The sequence below is a fragment of the Jaculus jaculus genome, chromosome 10 (genome assembly GCF_020740685.1).
Source record: "Jaculus jaculus isolate mJacJac1 chromosome 10, mJacJac1.mat.Y.cur, whole genome shotgun sequence".
NCBI classification, from domain to species: Eukaryota; Metazoa; Chordata; class Mammalia; order Rodentia; family Dipodidae; genus Jaculus; species Jaculus jaculus.
In genome coordinates, this window is record NC_059111.1 from 74,985,152 (window position 1) to 75,010,151 (window position 25,000).

At 36.8% G+C, this 25,000-nt stretch overlaps 1 protein-coding gene across 15 annotated transcripts in view; it reads left to right on the top strand.

The window, feature by feature from the left end:
* Positions 1–25,000, top strand: part of Foxp2 (forkhead box P2) — a 567,416-nt gene that overhangs the window by 532,928 nt on the left and 9,488 nt on the right. For all 15 annotated transcript variants that reach the window (XM_045160021.1, XM_045160025.1, XM_045160029.1 and 12 more), the window contains one exon: positions 1–82. This exon is cut by the window's left edge and continues 82 nt beyond it. In XM_045160021.1, the coding sequence (XP_045015956.1) occupies positions 1–82 (82 nt within the window). The remainder of the gene's footprint in view (positions 83–25,000) is intronic.

Consider the following 25,000-nt stretch of genomic DNA (forward strand, 5'->3'; position numbering starts at 1 on the left):
TGCATGAAGACCTCAATGGATCCCTGGACCACATCGACAGCAATGGGAACAACAGTCCGGGGTGCTCACCTCAGCCACACATGTAAGTGTGGTTAAAAGACTCTCACAGGGATGGAAATACATTCTTATGCTCCTAAAATCTAGTATCTTTTAAAATTGTATCATGGTGTATAAGTAAAAAAAAAAAAAAAAAACAATTTTAAGTAGAGTTAAATTGTACTGTGTTTATGAAGTGAAAGTATATCAAAATCAGTTTTAATTCATCTTATAAATTCCCTTAAATGTCTTATAATTAGTGATATTGGTGATTTTTCTATAAGTCTGTAGTACTTCTAACATCCTTTTGGGCATAAAGCAGTGTCTCAGATGAGCCTAGATCTTATGGGTCATGTTATAGTTTGGTTTGTGTGGTGAAATAAGAATTTTCATGATGGAATAAGTTGTCATAATTTTTATATTATTCCAGGTCTCTAAACCATTTATGAACTGTATTCAAGACATTGCCCATTTTTATAAACCGTAAAATGCAGAGTTTAACTGTTACCCACAGTTTACATAGGAGCTAGTAAAGTGTAACTTTTTGCCTGTCTTATAAATCAGTATAATTACATATTCAAGTTTAATTACTAGTGCATCTGTATTGGCAAGGTTTATATGTTATATTTTATGCAAGACTACCATTCCTATTAATATTTAGCAGCTAACTATATCATTAATTACTCTAAAATCTTTCCTCTACCATCTTTTTAATGGAGCTAAGAGAGTAGAAGTATTAAAAATTGATGTATTGTGGATTTCAAAAATGTGTATGACACTTTAAAAATGCCAGTTCTTATTCAATAGTGTCAGGCCTGAGAGTTTTTGTTTACTAAACAGTACTGAACCTGGTAGGAATTAGAGTTCTTGGGAAAATAATTAGACTCTGAATAATGAAGTACATGGACTGTTGAGTTGTGGGAAGAATGAAAACTCATGCCCATGTTTGTTAAAGCTCTCATAATCTTCCAACTTCACAGTGGTAAGGTAGATTAGTCCTTCACCTCCTTTGAAGTTATTTTTTTCTGTCTTGTTGTGAGATTTCATTTTTGTTTTGGGCATGAGTTTGAGGCTGACCAGTAATCCTCCTGCCTCAGATACCTGAGTGCTGCTGGGATTACAAGTATAAGGTACTAAACCCAGCTCTTTAAAAAAATAGAATCTTGTTAAAGACCTGACAGCAATATATACTCTTATATGTGCCATTTTCAGATGACCCTTCACAAAATATTATTTTTGTTGATTTTTTTTAAACATCCGATTCAATTTGACATATCAATGTCTTTTAGATCATATACCTAATTGGTTTATTGCACTTTCACTCTATCATCTTTGAGAAAAACACCCTGTGAATGTTAATGTGTTTCTTTAGGTTCCAAACCATTACTTTTCCAAAATGGAAAAATTTGTCTTTTGGAAGTGTCTTTAGATGTATTAAATAATACAAAAGAAGTAATAAAACTGGAAGTAAAAAGAACATGAATATATGCTCTCGAGAGTAGCAATACTCTAAAGCAAGAGAAGTGAGCAATCAGACAAAAGTTTTCATATCCCTACTTTATCCTGCCAGCCGTGCAGGAGTAGCTGGAGGCCTTTTACTCTCCCTTGTTCTCTTGAATGTGCTAATGCTGCCTCACTCTATAAAATGGTAAAACAATGGAACGTTAAAGAGCAAACAAGAGTTAGATCCAGGTTTCATCCCTTAAAAAAAGACCTATTTCAGTGAAATGAAAGGCATTTATAATAACCATTTGTAAGATGTTGGCACACCTCCCCTTGACTCTATGCAGCATGTAGAAGCTGTTACCAACCACATACAGAAGATGTAGAAACATTTTTCACAAATGTGATTGTCCAGTGCTGAGAATATTAAAATAAAAATACAATGTCTCAATAGTTTATTCAGCATATTTTGGAAGCTGAAATAATAATTGGGTTAAACAATGGCATTGTTAGGTTAGTTTTATTTTCACTTGGGAATTGCAATTTTTGATATTTTGTTATTAATTTTATTAAACTTTAATGATGAAATATCTCAGAGTAGAGGAGATAATAGTATATATAAATAATACATAAAATATATGTAATGTGTGATATACTGCCATTTTTGGTTTATAGTATTAAAATATTCAGCCAGGCATGGTGGCACACAACTTTAATCCCAGCACCTTGGAGGCAGAGGTACACAGGTCACGGAAAGTCTCAGGCCAACCTGAGACTACATAGTGAATTCCAGGGAAACCCTCCAACCCCCCCAAAAAGAATTAAAATATTCAAAGTTAATATATCATATTTACGCTCACTTAAAATCATATTTATATAAATACCTATGCTTATTTCCACAGAGAAATAGCAAAGCTTTTTGCCTGTTAGAAATAGACTTCCAAAAAGATAAAACTTAGAGGAAGCCTGAATCCTGTCTCTTCTTAAGATGCATCAAAATCGAGTTTTTAATTATCTTTTGAAATACTGAGTCAACATTCATACTTGAATCTTCCTCCACTGCTACCATGAACACTTTGTAGGTTGTGTCAAATATGAGTGGCATATCACCCCAGTATTCTATATTTCTTTCATTATAAAATGCTTATACTAAAGACATCTTAAGCTTTTTTTACTTTGTGTGAGGTGAAGCTAAGAGTAACTATTGCCCTAATTCTCTCTATTAAAATTGTTTGCATATAATCAAATATATTTCAAAGTACCTTGGAAATTAAACAGAAATGGAAAAGGTATTTTCCAAAATATTTAAGTAGCATATGGTTGTTTTTTAAAATGAAGGTCGGGTGTGTGTTACCTGGAAGGAGTTAGTTAGGTTGATGTTATTACAAATAAGAGGCAGCAGGTGGAGGGGTGTCATTACATAGATACTAGGGAATCAAACCAAAGCTTTGCAAGCAAGTGCCTTAACTACTAAGCTATCACTCCAGCTACTGACAGTGGAATTTATTGCAGGGAGCTAATTACTCAGAATTGGTGGGAAGCTGGATTTGGGCATAAGAAAATACTACCTGGAATTGTAGGCAAGGAATGGTTGAAACCCAATTTAAACAACACCAATACAGAATCAGGAACTCTTAACATGTGCCCTAAAATTTTTATAGGGCTAGATAAGGATAAAGAATTTACAAAATATGAAGACAGGACCAGACTTCTCAGTGGTTTAAATATGAAAACAAGGTGTTTATTTTAGTCACTCTGGAACATGTTACTATTTTGAACTTTAGTTCGATAGAATAATGTTATGCTTTAGGGAGAGGAACCATCTGAAATTGTGCTGAATGCACCATGAAAACAGAAATAATGTATATCATAGATGCTTTGGAATTGGGAGAACTAGATGCAGAACATGAATTTTCATAGGATGTAGTATCTGTCTTCAGAACAAGAACAGTAATAGAAAGCAAGGAGTTGATACCAAAAAAAAAAAAAAAAGTAATTTAAAGAAATATGAGAACAAGACAACTGGCTGGAGCCTAAGGACACAGAAAAAAATTAGTAAAACTCATATCCAAGCTGAAGTTCAGAGAATAGAGGACACAAGAGAACAGGATCAGAGGGAGAGTGATCACTTCAGAATCTTAGTTATGGCATCTAAGATCTTAAATAGTCTTAGGTTCTAGGGGGAAACAAAAGGACTTGCTTGTTTAAATTTTGTACTCAACTCCATAATAGTAAGTTTCTATGTGGTAGAATGTGGATACTTGAAGTTGGTAGAAAAAAATATTCTGCAAATTAGAAAATGCCATAGTCAGCTCCGCAAGTTGCTGGGATGAACTTCCGAACAAACACAGCAAATAGGAGGAATAGGATTTATTTCAAGCTTGCAGATGCAGGGGAGTTTCCACTGATGGTATAACAAGCTGGCCTTTCACAGATCCAAGTAGAGAGAGACATCCAAACAGCCAGCAGCAGGACCCAGGCAGAGCTCACACCATCTGCCCCCAGTAGCACCTTAGGGCTGGAATGCAGGATCTCCACCGCAACCCCCAGGTGACACTCCTTCCAGAAGAGTAGCTTGAAATCCACATTTTTAAATTAAAAAAGAAAGAAAGAAAGAAAGGAAGGAAGGAAGGAAGGAAGGAAGGAAGGAAGGAAGGAAGGAAGGAAGGAAGGAAGGGGAGAGAGAAAAAAAATCTGAGTCTATTGGGGGACATTCACATTACTGCAGGGGAAGGGGAAAAGAAATAGACATAAGCTGGTACTTACACATTTTTGCAGAACCAGAGATACGAAATTATCACTGTCCTTCCATTTCCAGTTTTTACTTTTATATATTGCCCTAAATAAAAGATTTGTCAAATGAATTCATTTATTTAGCCACAAAATATTTATTTTTCTATATTTTCTTTTTTCTACTTTGCCTCTTCTTTCTCTTGTATAAATTCTGCCTTTCATAACTATAATGTTCTTATTTCCCAAGAGATTTTCTCAAGTAATTTTTCTCTCAGAACCTCAACTGTGCTCCATGCTTCCAGAGACTGGCTCTTCTACCATGACTAAAATGAATAGCCATGTGTGTTTGGTGTGTATGCATATGTACCTGTGCATTTGTTCTACTGATACACTGAAGTTAATAACAAGTTCCTTCAGCAGACAAACTATTTTTTATACATAGAAGCATATGAAACCCTTAGTGAATTCCACTATATCAAGGAAGTATTCAAAATTACTGTACTAACTATGAAGAATAAAACTGGAGATAGTAATTAATTACAAAAAGCTTAATTTTACAAATATCTAAAATAATAAAAACTAGTGATGCTGGTGGACCCCTTAAGAAGGAAGGAGAAAAGATATTTTTTTAAGAAAAAAAATAGCTTATGATAATGTTCATCTTTATGTAAGAGGTAAGAGAATTTTTTTCTCTATGTTGATAGAATATCTGTTTTAAATTTTATTTTACTGTTTATTATTTAACGAATAAGTATTTGTAATTGCTTAAATATACATGGATAGAAACTGCCAGCTTCTTTACCTCATTTGAGATTATCCATCCAGATTTGTCAAATTTTATCTTACTGAAAACAAATAAAAAACAAATTACTGAAATTTTATGATACAAATATCAAATAAATGTTCCAAGAGGCTTTACAATCAAGTATTTACTAATAGAATTATTTACTTAGTATTTTTTAATATCTATTTTCTAGTTTTGTTCAAAGACTTATAGTGTTATCTATTGTATGAACAAGTGTAAAGGATACTGCTTTTCTGAATCTGAGCTGAGGATCACTAGAATGAATTATATTGGTCCTGATGTACCTCCAGACCAACATTCCTGTATTGCCTAAAATTGTAATGTTCTGTAAAATTATTGGTATAAAGCAACTTACTTTCCTTTAGTTTTTACTTCTTTAGAAACTGTTTAAAATTTAGGATTAGTTAACCAAGCATGGTGGCATATGCCTTTAATCCCAGCACATGGGAGGGTGAGGTAAGAGGATCATTATTAGTTTGAGGCCCACCTGGGCAACTGTGTGGACTCTGGGTTAGTGTGGGCTATAGTGAGACCCTAAAAGGAAAAAGAAAGAAAGAAAGAAAGAAAGGGAAGGGAAGGGAAGGGAAGGGAAGGGAAGGGAAGGGAAGGGAAGGGAAGGGAAGGGAAGGGAAGGGAAGGGAAGGGAAGGGAAGGGAAGGGAAGGGAAGGGAAGGGAAGGGAAGGGAAGGGAAGGGAAGGGAAGGGAAGGGAAGGGAAGGGAAGGGAAGGGAAGGGAAGGGAAGGGAAGGGAAGGGAAGGGAAGGGAAGGGAAGGGAAGGGAAGGGAAGGGAAGGGAAGGGAAGGGAAGGGAAGGGAAGGGAAGGGAAGGGAAGGGAAGGAAAGGAAAGGAAAGGAAAGGAAAGGAAAGGAAAGGAAAGGAAAGGAAAGGAAAGGAGAAGAAAGAAGAAAAGAAACTAAACTTAAGTTTGGGATTGAGGTTATGGCTCAGTGGGTAAAGTGCTTGCTGCAGAAGCATGAGAAACTGAGTTTGGATTCCGGTGCTTGGGAAGTGGAGCCAGGCAGATCTCCAAGGCTAGCTGGGCTGAGTTTGTAGACTAGCAGAATTGAGAAGTTCTGGGTTCCAGTGACAGACACTACCTCAATCAATGAGGTCGAAACAGATTCAGTGCCAATTGATGCACACACATGTGCACACATACCTGGACCCGCACACACGCGCACACACACACACACACACACACATACCTCTGCCAAAGAGAAAAGATCTAATGCTGATTTTAGTCAAAAATAATGTGAACTTAACTTTTTTGTGTGTTAGACTTAGTCCAAAGAGAAGAAAACACTGGGAATAGACCCTTAAACTCTCAGACTCAGTCCACTTCCTTTCTTCTCAATCTGAGGCCAAAAGTGCAATTTAATGATGTACTCCCCATTTTTAGCCAAATCCACTGTTTCTTCTTTAGTAAACAATTCTTTCTACCACATTCTCAATAAGTTGGGTCAGGTTTCCCCCTTTAGTTCTCTTGTAAAATGTTAAGTGAGACTTTTTCAAATCCTGCAGCTAGAGGTGAAATTGGCTGCTCTTCCCCAGTAGGCCTTGTCTTGAGGGCTTTATGCACAAAGCTGTCCATGCCATAGAGGTATTCTTTCTGACTACTGTGTCTCATACTGTTGAGTTTTGCAGCTTCTCTTATGTGTCATTTTTGATCCACTTGACCTTCAATGGCATCTCAAAGTTCTACTTGCTAAATATTCTATGTTGGTTGAAAGCAACCATGAAAGCAAATCCGTAAAGTTTGAGAGTTAATGGTATTCCATGGCAAATGTTGATAACCTATAGGTAAGATGAGACAATCATGTTGTTGTGTCCTTAGAATTCAAAATTTGAGAGTAAGGAAATGAAGAGCATCATGTGCTGTGTGGAGATTATATTATGCATCCTAATTAATCACTAGTTTATCATGTCTAATGCATTGTTCTGCATAACCAGACCTTTTTTAAAAATTATTATTATTATTTTTTTTATGGGCATACTTAGTTTGGATACATCATGTGGTGGTACAGTCCTTTGCCTTGTCCCTGCTCCCATTCCACTGGGCTCCCTCCTCAGTAGGGTTGCTGGTCTTCCCCATGGGATTGTGGGTTATGTGTTGTGAGAGCAGCAGCTATTGGAGGTTAGGCAATGCCTCTGGATATGACATCCCAACCTGTGATTCTTACAATGTTTTCATTCCCTCTTCACAAAATTCCCTGAGCTTGGGCTGGAGAGATGGCTTAGCAGTTAATCGCTTGCCTATGAAGCCTAAGGACCCCGGTTCGAGGCTCAGTTCCCCAGGTCCCATGTTAGCCAGATGCACAAGGGGGCGCACGCGTCTGGAGTTCGTTTGCAGAGGCTGGAAGCCCTGGCGCGCCCATTCTCTCTCTCTCCCTCTATCTGTCTTTCTCTCTGTGTCTGTCGCTCTCAAATAATATATATATATATATTAAAAAAAAAAAATTCCCTGAGCTGTGATGGGTGTGTTTTGGGTCTACTTCAGGGATGAGTGCTTAGGAGCCTCTGGATCTCTGCTTTAGTATGTATTGAGTATCCTCAGCAACTGTCTCCTTCATGTGGTACTGATAGTCAGGCTCACCATGGAAGCAGCACTCTTGCTCATCTCCCCAAGTCCTCTGTGGTTTCAGCTGGGCCTTGGCTATACTGTGAGGGGTGGTTTATCTCTTTGGGTCTTGCTCTGTGATTACAAGTCAGCATCTGTTGTCTATAACAGTTTGTGACAAAGACAGCTATATGGGACACATAGGCTCCCATGTATAACACAACATTGAAAATTTAAATCATGAATAGTCATAAAACCTAATTAAGACACTAAAGTATATAACATTACATGTCTTCCCTGTACTCTCATTCCTCCCCATAAAATTTTAATTATGATTTGGAGGCACATGGAGGATTGGCAGATCCTGTACCTTTGTTGGGAATATTTCATGTAAAACTCTACAGGTATTAAGATCTCTCTGTATGGTCAAAAACATTTGAAAGTGCAGGGGTCTGTATTTCAGAGGAAGACAGTTTAAAGTGACAGATAATCTGTGCAGGTGGAATGCTCTTTCTCATTGTTTTCATTCTTGTTAAATCCATGTTATTTTCACTGGTGTTTTGGATCATTATCTTGTGTTAGGATGTTCCAAACATGAAAGTACTTTTTGGCTTCTCATGTTGTCATAGATTTTCTCATTAATACTTTTTCAGTCACCTTTAATTTTTTCCCCTAACCTTTCTAGGCCTCTTGTAATTTTTGTTCTGATTTAATTCAATTTTTATTTAATCTCCAAACTTTTTCATTAACTTTGCTAGTTAGCTTTGAGATTTCCTTCCAAAGTGATTGTGCAGAACTTATGATGATGCAAGCTCTTTATCTCCTTTTTAAAATGCTGCGTGTGTGCATCAGTAGCTGCTGTTCTTTTTACATTATTCCAGTCCCTGTATGTGGCACTTACAACTCATTCTAGTGCCTCTTAATAAAAAGATCCTACCAGAGGTACAGTACCTTATGCTCAAATGTGTTATATCCCCACCGTGCCAATTGTGGAAATTTGTGGGTTCCTATGGGGTTTTGAAGGATTTTTATAGAACTATACAAATGCTATCTGACATCCATGGTGTGAAGTCCCACCACTTAGACAAAGTGTGTCAGACAACTTTAGCTGACAGTGTTACAGCTTCCTGCTTCTGTTTTATATCTAGAGAGGATGCTTTGTTACCAGATACATCTTGATTTGCACTGACATTCGTTGAACTGTAGAAATTTCCTTTCTCTAAGGGTCAAAGAGTTATTGAATAAATGGATAAAGAACAGGTATGGCTTGAATATTAATTTTCTCTACTTTTAGACCACGGAAAAGGTGAAGATTTTGCACACCAAATTGAATTTTAACATCAGCTTTTGACAAAGCACTTGGGAAGGTGACATTCACTTGACCCATTTAGAAGAATTATAATTTACCAATTTAAAAAATACAATGCTGTGTTAAAACACAAATGTATTAGATTAATGCTTTCCATAAACTGCATTTGTCACTTTTGTAGGATTAATTTATAAAAGTGCCAGTATAATGTAACATAAACAGGTGAACAAATTGTTTAACACAACCAGTGAAAACTCATACTTGTTAGAATACTCTTCCTTCTTTAAAACTAAAGGGGAGTAGCACCCTAAGGATACTTAGAAAGCAAGAGAATATGCAATCACTGACCACACAGTGTCCTCTTACTGTCAATAGATTTACAACTTCAATAATAAAGGCTTAGATACACTTTAGAAATAACAAATCAGGCAAGGAAGGGCTGCACTATGTTAAGAATAGAAGGCATGTGATTGTTTTTATTTCCTGTTCCATTCACATGTTTAGAACTGAGCATCACTATGCATAGTTTGGAAAGAGCTGGTGTTTGACTCAATCCAATAGTTAAGCAAAAGAATAGTGCCAGCTGAGCAGCCAGCCTCAGAAACTAGATACACCAACTCACCTGAGCCATATGAGCCAATGTAGAAAACTGAGCAATAGGAAACCCAGGTGAAGAAAGAAGGGAGGGAGGGAGGGAGGAAGGAAGGACAGAAAAAAAAAAAAATAGATGAAAAGCCACCTCTGCCAAGATATCCCAGGAGACAGCTTTGCTAAAAGCCAGCAGAAAGTGAGTAAAATGCCCCCAAGGCATGTTGGTAATGGCAAAAAACAGGCAACACTCCAACCTACTTGAGGAGCTACCTACCAGTGTGATAGGCATAGTGATAAGCCTAACTAATGGACTGTGAGAGCAAGATCTTCTTACAATCACAATCCAAGTGGTTGCATGAAATTAGAGAGAAACTGAGGCATACATTCATACACCATGTGATTACTGCTGGAAACATGATTCAAAGAGTAAGTCAAAGACAATTTTGGGGATAGGTTGCTCAACGGAGAGGGGGAACAGTGTTGAAGCTGCCTTACTTGCCAGTATAAGATGTGATTATGCTTTTATTTCTCTTGACATTAACTGAGAACTGGAAGGGTCCTTAGAGCTGACACTGAACTGCACTGAATGTTTATTGAAGTTATCCATTTAAGAGAGAGAGAAAAGGAATGGTAACAATGTGCCTCCACTAATTTGAGTTGGAGATTGAGAATTTATTTGTCTTTAGGTCACTTCTATTATTTTTATAAATTCCTCTAGTTGGATAAAGTTTAATTCCCTTGTGGATATTTCCTTAAATATCAGAGTAACACTATATACAATCATGTGGCAGTAAGCCTCTAGCCCATGTAAAGTCCAGTTTCTTTAAATAATATTCCATAAATTTGAGCAAATTTCAACATGATGTTGAAGATAAAGGCAGGAAACTTTAGAGAAATTTTGAAACAGATAAATACACATGCAATTTACAAAATAACAAAAATTTACATGTTGTTGTCGTTCTCTGTTCTATTGACTTTAAATGGAATTTTGAATCTCTACCTCAGAGTCAGATCTACTGACAAATAGGATATATTTTCAAGCTACATAAATAATAGTGAAAATATGTCTTGGAAGAGAAACATACCTAATAGTTATTTGGGAAAGTACTTTGCATTCAAACACTGAATGATTGCACATTTAAGCAAACAGGATAAAGTATATATTAGGCATGTTAGGATTACTACTACATCCTAGGTTTAAATTGAAAATTAAATTGATTTATCCATTTATGTCCATCCAGGAAGAAAAGCTATGAGAAGTTTAGTGGAGTGACTTCCACTTATATCCAAAAATAAACAGAATGAGGAGTCATCTGTTTACCCCAATCCTTGAATTGCCTTTTTGCAGTTACAGTTGTTTTTTTTTTTTTTGCAGAGTGGAAAGTGTCCTTTACATCATGAGATAAGGAGGCGAGTTCTGAATTTCTATAGGACTAGAGTGATGTTTCTCTCCTAGAGGCAGCAGCTAGTTACCAGCACATTTATGGCAAAATAAAAATTGGAAGCCAGGTGTGGTGGCTCACACCTTTAATCCCAGCACTCTGGAAGCAGAGGTAGGAGGATTGCCATCAGTCCAAGGCCACCCTGAGACTACGTAGTAAATTCCAGGTCAGCCTGAGCTAGAGTGAAACCCTACCTTGAAAAATAATAATAATAATAATAATAATAATAATAATAATAATAATAATAAAAAATAAAATAAAAAAAGATTGGCCCTTTCAGCATGAGTAATGTTATTTCATGTGTTACTTTAATGTACAAAATATTGAAAGATGAGAAATTTGGAAAAGTTGAACCACATTAATAAAGAGCTGTTTTATAAACATCCTAGGTGATAAAATGGGATTAAGAATTTTATTCCTAAACCAGGCGTGGTAGTGCATCACTTTAATCCCAGCACTCAGGAGGCAGAGATAGGAAGATTGCAGTGAGTTTGAGGTCACCCTGAGACAGCATAGTGAATTCCAGGTCAACCTAAGCTAGAGTGAGACCCTACCTCCAAAAACAAAACAAAACAAAAACAAAAGTAACAACAACGGAAAAAAATTTTTATTCCTAGTTATTTTATAAAATCCTTGCCATACTTGTTCTGTGTATTGAAGACTTAAATTTTTCCGTAAAATATGCTTCACATCACTGTAATTTTCTTAACTTTTAGTGTGAAAATCTAAATTGTCATTCTAAAAGAATTAAATCATAAGTGAATAACATATTTTCTTTATGAGCCACAAATCAACCTTATTCACATTAGTGTTGACCCAGCAATCAGTTTTTTAATACTATTTTTTCCTTTTTAAAATTTATTTTGTTTATTTGAAAGAGTAATGGAGAGAATTGATACACCAAGGTCTTCAGCCACTGTGAACCAACTGCAGACACATGTGCCGCCTTGTGCATTTGGCTTATATGAGTCCTGAGGAATCAAACCTGAGTCCTTTGGCTTTGTAGGCAAATGTCATAATAACTAAAGCCAGCTCTTCAGCCCCTGGTAATCAGTTTTTAAAGTACTAACAACATATTTTCTTTTGCCAGGCATGGTGGCGCACACCTTTAATCCCAGCACTCGGGAGGCAGAGGTAGGAGGATCACCATGAGTTCAAGGCCACCCTGAGACTCCATAGTGAATTCCAGCTCAGCCTGGGCTAGAGTGAGACCCTACCTCAAAAAAACAAAAAAATAAAAAATAAAAATAAAATATTTCTTTTAAAAGCAAACTTTTTTTTATAACTTTAAGTTCATTTATATCTTGAGTTCATGTTTCTTGTAAGTCTTCCTATATAACCTCCAAGGTTATATCTTCTATGTGCTTGTGGCTCTGCCCCAGCCTCTTCCTAGACTTCCATTCCTCTTAAATGAACCTCATGAACTATATTGTATCTTCTACATGCTTGGGACTTTGCTCCAGACTTTTCCTAGACCCTAATTTCCCTGAAATAACATCCCAAAATTTGTGATTTCTCTCTAAAGAAACTCAGCAAATCATACTTTATTTTTCTTAAGTCCATTTTTATAAATTCTTTATTAATAGAATAAGAATCCAAAGTTGGGTACTTAAGTTTAGAAACCCTGAACCCTAAAATATTGCATCACTTTAAGAGGGAGAAAAGATAGATTTTTTTAGGACTTTAAAAAAGATATAGAATATTTCATAGTAAAAAGATGGTTCTTCCTTTTTTTAAGACATAAACTGTGTTAAATGTATTAAAATGTTCTCAAATTGCTAGGGCTATATGGCAAAAAAGGATTAAGAAAATCACCTATAATGCCACATAAAAAATAATTGCAATCTAATCCAATACTTAGTCTTGACTTGCAAGTGGATAAAATTAAGGTTATTAGAATTGTCCACATTGTAAATATTAGCCCTACACTATGTTTTTCTTTGTGTTGATATACATAATACATTTTAAAGAGTTAAATTGTTTTATCACTAGTTTCATAGTATGTATATTCAAACACACACACTACATTTAGATAGCTAGAAAGGCAGACAGATTTATTAGTTGATTGACTGACTGAAAGGTAGATACAGAATGATAATGTGTGTGTTATTAGGTATTGAACCTAGGACTTTGTATGTTCAGGAGCAAGTACTATAACACTGAACTATTCCTCAGCCAAGCTTCATGGTACTAATAATGGTCAAAACCTGATAATATTTACATTGTGCCTGCTTTTCATATACCATGATAACATATAAGTATATTAATCATTATTCTTGATATTATCTAAATAAGCAAAGATGAGAAAACACTGTTGCTAATGATGCTAGTCTAGAATCTGTTGACTTAAGTATATTTTGAACTTTTCAATGTAATAAAGCTTTACTCATAGGCCTTTTTTATTCTAAAGAAAACCAGTAAAAGTGCATAGGACCTTTCACTTAGAATTGAATAAGGAGAAAGTGAATACAATTTACATTCCCCCAAGGATTTTGCTCTGTGGCCACAATCTAAAAAGATAAGCCTTCCCCTTGTAATAGGACTCTTTGCTTTAGGGTGTAGTCAAACATTAACATAACACTTCTTCAGCCTTTCCCTGGTGCCTTAGGTCCTTATAATTTTCACAACAAAAGAAGCAACACATTTCTGTAGGCAGCAAGTGAGTATATTAATGTAACTATTCCTCAGTGGTTTGAAGTTATACATTTATTCTGAGTAACTATAAAACTGAGAGATTAACTAGAATAAAAAAAAAAAATCAACTGTCATTTTGTGGTTGCATGGTCCCATTTCATTCATTTGTTGAATAAGGATGCAGTGAACGCTTATGTGATACAAGCTGTTTCTACCTTTGTACTGGCTACCATTTTCTTATCACGTTGCATTAGTAAGCTCCTCACTAGTTGACCTTTCTCCCCTTGTCCTTCACTCAGTTTAGACCTTTCAAAATAGTATTCCTAAAACTGCAAACTTTTCATTTCCCCCACTGAAAAAATTCATCAATAAGCCTTCAGCAGAAAAGGCATAAATTTATACTTTACGACACACAGTTCAAGGCTTTTCACCATGTTCTGCTTTTCTTTTTCCTTTTTCAATTGATTATAAATTTTATTGTAGGACCCTATCAAGTGCTGGTTGTATTTACATCAGGTTGTATATACTCTTACATCTCTTCCTAACCTCAGTCTGCCCTCAATACACTGAGAGCCCCCCTCAGTGTGGTTATTGGTGTTCCTGGTGAGGTCATGAATGCATCAGTCAGCCTGAAGGGATGCCCAAAGGCACTCCTTCCAACGTTAACATTAACAATCTTTCCACCTCTTCTTCTACAATGTTCCCTGTACCTTGACAAGTGTGTCATAAGACTACTTTAGTGATAAACTCTATGTAATCTCTGAAGTTTTTTTTGGAGGCATTTTGAGTGTTCTCAGTATCTACTGCCAACTCCAGGGAAGTGGTTATCTGGCTAGCAGTGAAGGGAACACTAATGTTTAGATCACCACTTCCTCTGTGATATCTTGTGGGCCCTGGCAGATGCGATGGAAGTGGGTCAACTAGTGCTAGGCAGTCAGCCATCTTTTCTTGGTTCTGCCTAGTTTTCACTGCTTTCTGTAAAACAAAACAGATTATCTAACAAAACAGGTTCTATAACCAAGAGTGAGAACAGCATGGATTAAAGGGGTAAACTCAGTCATTTAGGAGAGTTTGGATGGATATAAGCACTCTTCTTGGTCACAGGCTAGTAGGAATTTGTCTATGGACTCTATGGTCTTCCTATGTATGGGATTCTGGCTTGGATATCAGTACCAAGTATGAGTTCTCTCCCACTAAGTGGGTCCCATATCCAATCAGAGAACAGTTAATTGCCCACATAGGTTATGTACCACCATTTGCAGAGGAATGTACTCTTGTCTAGCTGGTTGATTATGTAGCTAGCCTGCTTGCCCTGTCCCTGCTTGTTCATTATTCCATTATTCCACAACAACTTGCATAGCACTTTCCAACACTATGAGGGCTATCCTGCAGGGAATTGGCTTTCTTCTAGGTTTCAGCATGACTTTATGATGTCCTGTATGCACTGCCTATGGTGCCTTCAAAATATTGAAGTATCATTTACCTCTGAAGTGTAGGTAAATGTTTTGACAATGGACTGCATTGTTTGGGGGCCCTCATGGGTCTTTCTGACCAATAGATCTTTGTGGAATGTAATCTAATTTTGGCACTGGGATTTACCAGTCAGTGCCATGGTTATAGGGTTAAGCTATCTACCTTCTACAGGGCCCTATTGCCTGGGCATTCTCCCTGTCCTGTTTCACTAACAGCTATATCTTTTACTTTGTTCTCCAGGAGGAAGGTTTCAATAGTAAGGATCATACTGTCATTGGTTTTGTACATACCCCTGCCCACACTCCCTATTCTCTCTGAGACCATTCCAACTCCTACATTTTGTTCTTACTCCATTGTGGGCACTCATACCACATCTAAGAGTCTCCATTTTTCCTGTTTCCACTCAGAGCATGATTTTCCTTTGCCAAGCCTACCTGAAAAAGAATCCTCCCTCCCTCATGGAATATTCCTCTTTTATATTGTATCTCCTATGTTTTCTATCCCATGGCAGTCATCACTTTTTGTGTCATATCAGATTTACATTTATATATGTTTTACTTTTTCTATGAGGTTGAGAACTGGGAGAACAGCAGCCATTGTCCCCATCTGCCTCTATTCCAGTGATGTACACATAATTTATATTGAATACTTTATGTTTTCCCCTACTTGTAATAAGATGCAACATCTCCATCTAGAAGTACTTTAATTTCAGTTTCTGACTGTGTCAGGAAATAATAGCTAAAATTATATCTCTCTTCCACTAAATGCCACTTTCCCTAAAATTATTTAAAGAAGTTCCAAATATCTTTGTAATTCTCCTAAGTATAAATTATATTAAATTGGGAAGTGACTATGACTTCTTTAGGCAGGAAAGATAAATCATTGCTTTTCTATAGTAAATGGTGGGTAGTGGAATAAAAAGAAAAATTATTGAATTTGAAGTCTTCTATTTTGTGGACAGAATAATCTTTAAAGCACTCAAAATACTACATTCCAGTTTGAAGAAATATCAATTATTAACTTAATGGAAAAAATAAGGTTTAAAATTAAAGTGAAGATACTTTGATATCCATTTAAAGGAACAGACCATATCTTCCCATATTTGGAAGGACTAAAAAAATGATTTACAAGATAGACCCTGTTCCACTTGTGCCCTTTAGTACCCACAGTTTGTAATCTTCTTTCTAATAATGCAGACAATTGGTATATAGTAGATGCCCAATAGATGAAAGAAGGGCAAGGGAGATCATTTATTCCAGACTCCATAGGCTTCTCTCTAAAGATACCTTTCAGGTAAGGCTATTAAATTTACCTTATCATAATCTTATGAATGATACTAAAATCAGCAAACCTCACTAGGATTTTGTTGTTGTTCAGTAAATTTTATTTCTTTTTTTTTTTGTGTGTCGGGGGGGAGTTCAAGGTATGGTCTTGCTATAGCCCAAGCTGACCTGGAATTCATTATGTAGTCTCAGAGTGGCCTCAAACTCATGACAGTTCTCCTACTTCTGCCTCCCAAGTGGTGGGATCAAAGGCATGCACCACCACACCTGGCAAGTAAGTTTTATTTTTAAAGTAAGGCTTCAATGTTTCAAGTATTGTTATATTTTAGTTATTCTACACAATTAATTATTTTTGAAGGAGTATCCAACATATATGTTATTAAGAACTCTTGAAAGTACTGAAATTTAATGTGCAGGATACCTCAAATCCTAAAGCAGTACCAATTTTCAGATTGCTAGAGGAAAATGTTATGATAATGGATGGCCAAGTCCAGCATGGGTTTTATAACCTCGATGGTCTATAGTTTTTCTCATGTTCATCTGAATTTACTTTTATTTTACTGACTTTCAACAAATTCCAATAGTAATGCATTTTAATACACTGGAATAATTATCACGGGAAAATAATCTCACCTAGTGGTGAACTCCTATATCATTTAACTGCTGGTTCTTTTAGGACATTTATGCCTAGCAAAATTGGAGTTTTTTTTTTTTTTTTTCTCTCCCATTCTAGATTACTAGTCCATTGATACTAAAAATAAAAATAAAGAAAAAAAAAGTTTTATGGAACCTTTTATGTAGAAGACAGCTCAATAAGGTTTTGTTAAATTAATGACTGGCAAAGGAAAATAATGATGTCATTGACTTTTTCTGTCAAAATGGGATGAATTTCTTTTACATCATTTTAGATCCAGGGGACAAGATTCAATCTATAGCATAAATACGTTTTGGTAGAAATATTTATTTCCTAACTGGGATATAAATACCTAAATGCATATGGAGAGAGAGAGAGAGTGAGAGAGAGAGAGAGAGAGAGAGAGAGAGAGAGAGAGAGAGAGAGAGAAATAAAGTACTAGGTTTCTTAAAATTTATATCTTTTAGTCAGTTTCTATACCTTAATGTGTAGTATAGAACTTCATATAGCCCAGGGTGCACCACAAATGAGAGACAGACCCAGGCCAGTCAATGCATGTATGTTAATGATTTTAACAAGCTAATGATGAGCTCTGTGATGGATAACCAAGGAGAATAACTATAGAAGCTCTCTGAACACTGCATACCAGTAATGGCACCTCTCCTTTGAAATTAGCTTGCACAAGACCTAAAATGATCTGAGAAATGACCCAAGCTTTCTAGGTTAGTATTTAGTGATTAGGAATATGTTTGCAAACAATTCTTTGGATCAATTATAGGAATTTACTGTGGTATTTTCTTTATTTTTTACTTTAGTCTTTTAAGGAAAGAAAACCACTCTTTAGTAACACGAGTATCTGGCATCTAATATCTTACAGCATATATATCTTTGTTTTATGACTTGTTTAGAGAAAAAAAAAAGCTTATATAATTCTTAAACATTAACTCATGTATCTCTACCATACTGTGGTCTCAACTACAGAATGATTATATCTTAATATTTATTGAACAGTTTTAGCCTAAGCCCTGTTTTGAGTATTATACATATGTATAAAAGGTCTTGTAATCACCATACTACTTGTAAAAGGTACATATTTTTGTGTCCCTTTTGTATGGGTAAAGAAAATGGGGTACAGATAGATAGAGTGGCTTCTCAAGGTCATAGAACTACTAGAAAAAAAAATCTTCAAACCCAAACATTTTATCCCCAAGCACATTATATTATTATTTTTTTAAATTTTGTTGTTTATTTTTATTATTTATTTGAGAGCAACAGAGATAGAAAGAGGCAGATAGAGAGAGAGAATTGGCATGCCAGGGCCTCCAGCCGCTGCAAATGAACTCCAGATGCGTGTGCCCCCTTGTGCATCTGGCTAACATCGGTCCTGGGGAATCGAGCCTCAAACCAGGGTTGTTTGGATTCACAGGCAAGCACTTAACCGCTAAGCCATTGCTCCAGCCTCCATTATATTATTTTTTTTAAATGTTTTATTTTATTCATTTGTTTGTTTGAGAGAGACAGACAAAGAGAGAGAGAGAGAAAGACAGAGAGAAAGAGAATGGGTGCACCAGGGTCTCTAGCCATTGAAAATGAACTCCAAATACATGTGCCACCTTGTGCATCTGGCTTGTGTGGGTCTTGGGGAATCAAACCTGGGTGGTTAGGCTTTATAGACAAGTGCTTTAACCACTAAGCAATTTCTCCAGTTCCCCACTATACTCCTAAGCACTTAGCACTGCTGCATGATTGGTATTATAAGTGAGGTGACTAAAATGGTCAGTGTTGGTTTACATTAGACTTTTAAATCAATCAAAATATAAAATACATAAAATATATTGTGCTAAATTACACCCTGTAATTAAAAATCTTTCAAGGACTCCACCTGATCAGATGATATGCATATAGGGAAACACTGATAAACAAGGGATAGAGAAGTTTCTTTAAAGGGATTTTTTGGTTTTGTTTGAATTGCCATGGATATGTCTATGATGAGGTAAAGAGAGCATTTTACCTAGAAATAATCTTAATTATTCTACAGTGGTACTACACATGAAACCTTGAAATACTTGGAAAATGCACACTACAGAAATACACATAGGTTGCTTTTCATTTATTTATTTATTTATTTATTAGAGAGAGAGAAAGAGAGAAAGAGAGAGAGAGAGAGAGAGAGAGACAGAGGATAGGAGTTCCAGGGCTTCTAGCCACAGCAAACAAACTCCAGATGCATGTACAACCTTGTGCATCTGGCTTTACATGGATACTGGGGAATAAAACCTAGGTCCTTTGGCTTTGCAGGCAAGCACCTAAGCCATTAAACCATCTGTCTAGCCCAGGTTGCATTTTTAGGAATAAATTAAGATTAAATTAAAGATTAGATTAACATTAGATTAAGCCTTGCAATAGGAATATAAATAGATACAGGTAATACCACAAACATTACACAACCCACAACCCACAAAAGGAGTATGTGTCATTGTGTTGCATTTCTTCTATATTGATTTATAACATATAGATGAATATGTGGAGCCCTCTGAGTATCTCAAATGAGAAAAGTAATAATATGAGATAATGATATACTAGAGATAACAACAGCAATAGTAAAATTCTTAGTTTTGTTGACAGGATTCCACAAATCTATAGGCAAATTGTGGTAACTCCCAAGCAGTATTATTCCTTGAGATACTTAAATTTCTCTTGCAGCTTCTGGTATCTTCTTGTATCTTTCTTAGACATTGATTTGGTGACCACAGAACTTATATCAGTGAGAGTAAATAATTGTTGACTTTGGTTTAAATGATATTAGTAAACTAGCTGTACAATACTATAGTCCTGAGGGACATTTTTTATTTATTTTCATTTATGATATCTTTTTTGATTAGCTAATTCTAAATGTAAAATGTGTACAAGAATAATTGATTCCCAAAACAAACAACAACAACAAAAACTCCTTTAAAAGTAGTTTACAGGAAACTTACTGACTTGATGGTGTATAAATTATCCAATTATATTGTATCAACTGGGTACTTGCTATGTATAGGTATTATAATCTGTAAACTTCACAATCTATTCAGCAAGACAAGGAACAGCTACAAGGCAGAACTGATTAAGAAATGAGTTTGGTTAAAGCAATATGGGAAGGGCTCAACCAAGAAACTTTTGGTTAACAGCCAAAATGTTAACCCATTGCACCACAAAGACATTGGTTAAAATGATATAGAACAGCATAAATAAGAAGGGTCCAGGGAACATTTTAGAAACTACCATGCATATTAGCTCTGGCTGCCCTTGCATTAAAATACTTCAACACTCTTGTCTTCAGACCTGTAAAAATCATTAAGTTAAAATATATTCTCATGTTTGATAGCTTAATATTCAAAGGTGCTGTGGTTTTGAGTGTCAGAATGATTAATTAAAAATGCTTTAGGGGCTGGAGAAATGGCTTAGTGGTTAAATGCTTGCCTGTGAAACCTAAGAATCCTGGTTCAAGGCTCAATTGCCCAATACCCACATAAGGCAGATGCACAAGGGGGCACATGTGTCTGGAGTTCCTTTGCAGTGGCCGGAGGCCTGGATGTGCCCATTCTCTGTCTCACTCTATGTCTTTCTCCCTGTGTCCATTGCTCATAAATAAATAAAAATTTTAATGCTTCAGTGGGGCTAGAGAAGTGGCTAAGTGGTTAAGAATACTTCTTGCTCAAGCATGAATGTCCAAGGGGGTCTGAGATCTCTAGAGTTCAATCTTCTAGATCCCTTATATGTAGCCAGCATGGCCAAGCACTCTTGAAAGTAGCATCACAGACATTCGAGGACTGTTGTAGTTTCACAAGTTCCAGAATCAGTAAAGAGACTCCAGCTCATAAAAAGAAAAACAAAAGAGAAAAAAGACCTGGAGGAAAACTGATGGAATAGTGCACTGGATTTTCTGCTCCAGCCATTGTAGGCAAGCATCTTCATCACAGGTGAGTGTATGTGGTGTCACACCATACACATCACACTACAGCACACACATACACATCCAATATTACTTACTTACACATACATACACACACATACACATACAGTCAAAAAAATGCTTTAACAGGGCTGGAGAGATGGCTTAGCGGTTAAGCGCTTGCCTGTGAAGCCTAAGGACCCCGGTTCGAGGCTCGGTTCCCCGGGTCCCACGTTAGCCAGATGCACAAGGAGGCGCACGCGTCTGGAGTTCGTTTGCAGAGGCTGGAAGCACTGGCGCGCCCATTCTCTCTCTCTCCCTCTATCTGTCTTTCTCTCTGTGTCTGTCGCTCTCAAATAAATAAATAAAAAATTTAAAAAAATGCTTTAACAGTCTGTAGGGAGTTAAGTCTATGTGATTCAGTCCTTAAATAATAGATAGGATGTTGTAGGTAGGATACAGTATAGAAAGGAATTCCAGGCTGTGTTTGGACTTGGAACATTGATGGTGAAACATAGGTGAGTCAGCATGAAATGTCTTAGGCAATGTTCTGAAGATGATGACCTGTAAAAGTCATTTAGAAATAGTATCTCACATGGGCAAGTTAATGTTGGACAAATATATATTTTAAATTTTTAAAAATGTTTTTATTTATTTATTTATTTATTTATTTATTTATTTATTTATTTGTGAGAGAGAGAGAAAGGAGAAACAGAGAGAAAGAATGGGCATGCCAGGGCCTCCAGCCACTGCAAATGAACTCCAGATGTGTGCACCTCCTTGTGCATCTGGCTTACGTGGGTCCTGGTGAATTGAACCTGGATCCTTTGGCTTTGCAGGCAAGTGCCTTAAACACTAAGCCATCTCTCCAGCTCTGGATAATATATTATTGAGAGCACTGCTTAGTTTTGTATTAAGTTTTTGTCAACATCTGTGTTTAAATTCAGATGTTTGTATAAAACAGAAACATAATGAAAAAGTTATTGGGGCTGGAGAGTTGGCTGAGTGGTTAAAAATGCTTTGCTTGAGGGCTGGAGAGATGGCTTAGTAGTTAAGTGCGTGCCTGTGAAGCCTAAGGACCCCAATTTGAGGCTTGATCCCCAGGACCCACATTAGCCAGATGCACAAGGGGGTGCACGTGTCTGGAGTTCATTTGCAGTGACTGGAGGCCCTGGCACACCTATTCTCTCTCTCTCTCTCTCTCTCTGCCTCTTTCTCCCTCTGTCTGTCACTCTCAAATAAATAAACAAAACATTTTTAAAATGCTTTGCTTGACATAAAGTTTATATATATTGATTTTGGGAAATAGAATATAATATTATAGTTCTACTTTTAGAAAATATGTTGTTGGGGCTAGGATGATGGTTCAGCAGTTAAAGGTAATTCCTTACAAAAGCTGCCAGCCTGGGATCAGTTCCCTAGTACCTACACAAAGCCAGATATACAATGTGGTACATGTGGCTGAGGTTCATTTGCATGGCAAGAGGGCCTGACATGCCTTTTGTAGTCAGTTCCACATTGCTGGTTGAACAGCCAAGGGTTTTTTTTTGTTGTTGTTGTTGTTTTTGAGGTAGGGTCTCTCTCTGGTCCAGGCTGACCTGGAATTAACTCTGTCATCTCAGGGTGGCCTTGAACTCATGGCAATCCTCCTACCTCTGCCTCCCGAGTGCTGGGATTAAAGGCGTGCACCACTACTCCTGGCTTCCAAACAGAGTTTTGTGAAAAGATGAGATTTATTTCAAGCTTACAAGTCCAGGGGAACTTTCCTCTTTGGCAAAAGAAGCTGGCTCCCTTTCGTAATTCCAAGCAGAGACAGAGACATCACCACCAGCCAGCAAACACAAAAAAGCATACCTTTGGGTTTTGTATACCTTTTGGCTGGACCTCAGGATTTGTCCCCATGAACACCACCTCCTGCCATGCAATTGGAGACCAATGTTACAAGCTTTAATAAAATATATGAGTCTGTAGGGGACATATATTCAAACTCCCACATTCTGACCCTGGCCCCCCAATAGACTCATGGGCATCTTACATTGTAAATTATATTCAGTCCAACTTCAAAGGTCCCTATAACCTTTACCAATTTTAAGATTGTTCCAAAGTCCCAAGTCTCATCTGAGATTTAAGACTATATCTTAACTGTAAGTCCTGTAAAACCTAAAATTATATACTTCCAACATATAATGGTACAGAGTAAACATTTCTGTTGCTATAAGGCATAACGAGGGAGATTTGGACCAATGCAAACTCAATAACCACCAGGTAAATATCAAACATCTGCAGTTCAAGTCTGATATTCATAAACCATTGATGAAAATCTCTGAATTTTTAATTTGTATCACTCCAGCTAAGCTGAGTGGCCAGGAAAAAACTTTCATCCTGATCTAATGGCACTCCACTGTAACAGTTGCATAGTCGTGGTAGCTCCAAAACATTTTCGTTTCTCCATTGCAAACTATGGTGTACCTCCAATGACCTCACTGGACTGTCTCCCAGGGACCTCACACCCTGCTTCATATGCCAAATCTCAGCAGTGGCTCTGGAAATGTGTGCCACTTATGACCCACTTACAGGTACTTTTCCTGCTTCCAAAGCCAATACCAGGTATACAGTGACACAGCGATTTTATGCTAATCCAGGTTGTAAATATATCTTGATCTTCAGGCCTTAGAATTCTACCTTTAAGTCATCTTTCAAAAGACTTTACATTTCTAGGCAGTTTTCCTTGGGTGGACATTACCTCAGGCATCCTTTTCATTGCTTCAATGTTAAGCAGTTAATGGTGGTCATCTTCTTGACAATAACAGCTTCAGTAACCTAAAACCTGTCTCTGTGCCAGTAACTTTAAATCTGCTTAATTTTTTTTCCAACTTTAGAGATAGAGGGATGGCTTAGCCATTAGGGTACTTGCCTGTAAAGACTAAGGACCCAGGTTTGATTCCCCAGTACCCATGTAAGCCAGATGCACAAGGAGGTACAAGAAAAAGGGGGATGGGAATGGGAATTATTTTTCCCCAACCTTAAATCTTATATTTCTCAGTTCTATATCTTCCACCAAGCACATCAGTCCATTACATTCAAATTTAACTTTGATCAAACTCTCAGGGCATGGGCAGCAGAATGCAGACAGCCTTAATGCCAATAGCTCCATTCTGACAAAGTTCTCTGCTGTCTTCCCTTCCCCTCTGAAATTCATAAACCAACACAATTCTCTCTGCACTTAGCATTCAAAGTGTCACCAGAACAGCCCATAAAATTTGATTTACCACACTGTAAGGCTTCTGCAGTGACAAGTACCAAGTCCATGTATACTCCATCAACACACAAGTTCCACAAGACCAAAGTACACATGGCCAGATTTGCCTCAGGAGCCCTGCACTTCTCAGGTACCAAATTTATGTTGCAGTCAGTTTGACATTACTGGAATGAACATCCTACCAACACAGTCTTATAGGAGGAAGGCATTTATTTCAAGCTTACAGATCCAGGGCAAGTTCCATCTTTGGTGAAAGAAAATGGCTTCCATTCATAAATCCAGGCAGAGAAAAAGAAACCACTGTCAGCCAGCAACCAGCCAACAGCAGCCAGTAGTAGGGAGCCTGCCAGAACCTCTCAGTATACCTTTGTGCTAGCCTCAGATCCTCCCCCAAACACACCTTTGAGCTGGATCTCAGGATCCACCCCCTGGGACACATCTTCCAGCCACTGAAAAGAGACATTCAAACTACCAAAGTACCTATATTCCTGTTGTTCTCTTTCGCCTCTCTTCCTCCTCATATATATATATATATATATATATATATTTTAAATATATATATATATTTTAAATATATATATATATATATTTAAAAAAACTTGTTGTTTATGTGTCTTTGCTTTAATTATACATTCTATTTGTTATTCTTGAGAACTTGAGAATTTTTCATAAGGTTCTTTATTTAAATTAGACACCAAATTCTAAACTCAAGTGAAATCAACAGTGAAGTGGAAAGAAAAGTAGCAAGCAGTCATTAATGGGACCTCCTAGGCCTTCTCAGAATCCTGGGACTGTTAGGATACATTGCTACACAGAGGTCAAGTCTTTAGCTAATACATAAAATCTTGGAGATTAACTTGAGAATA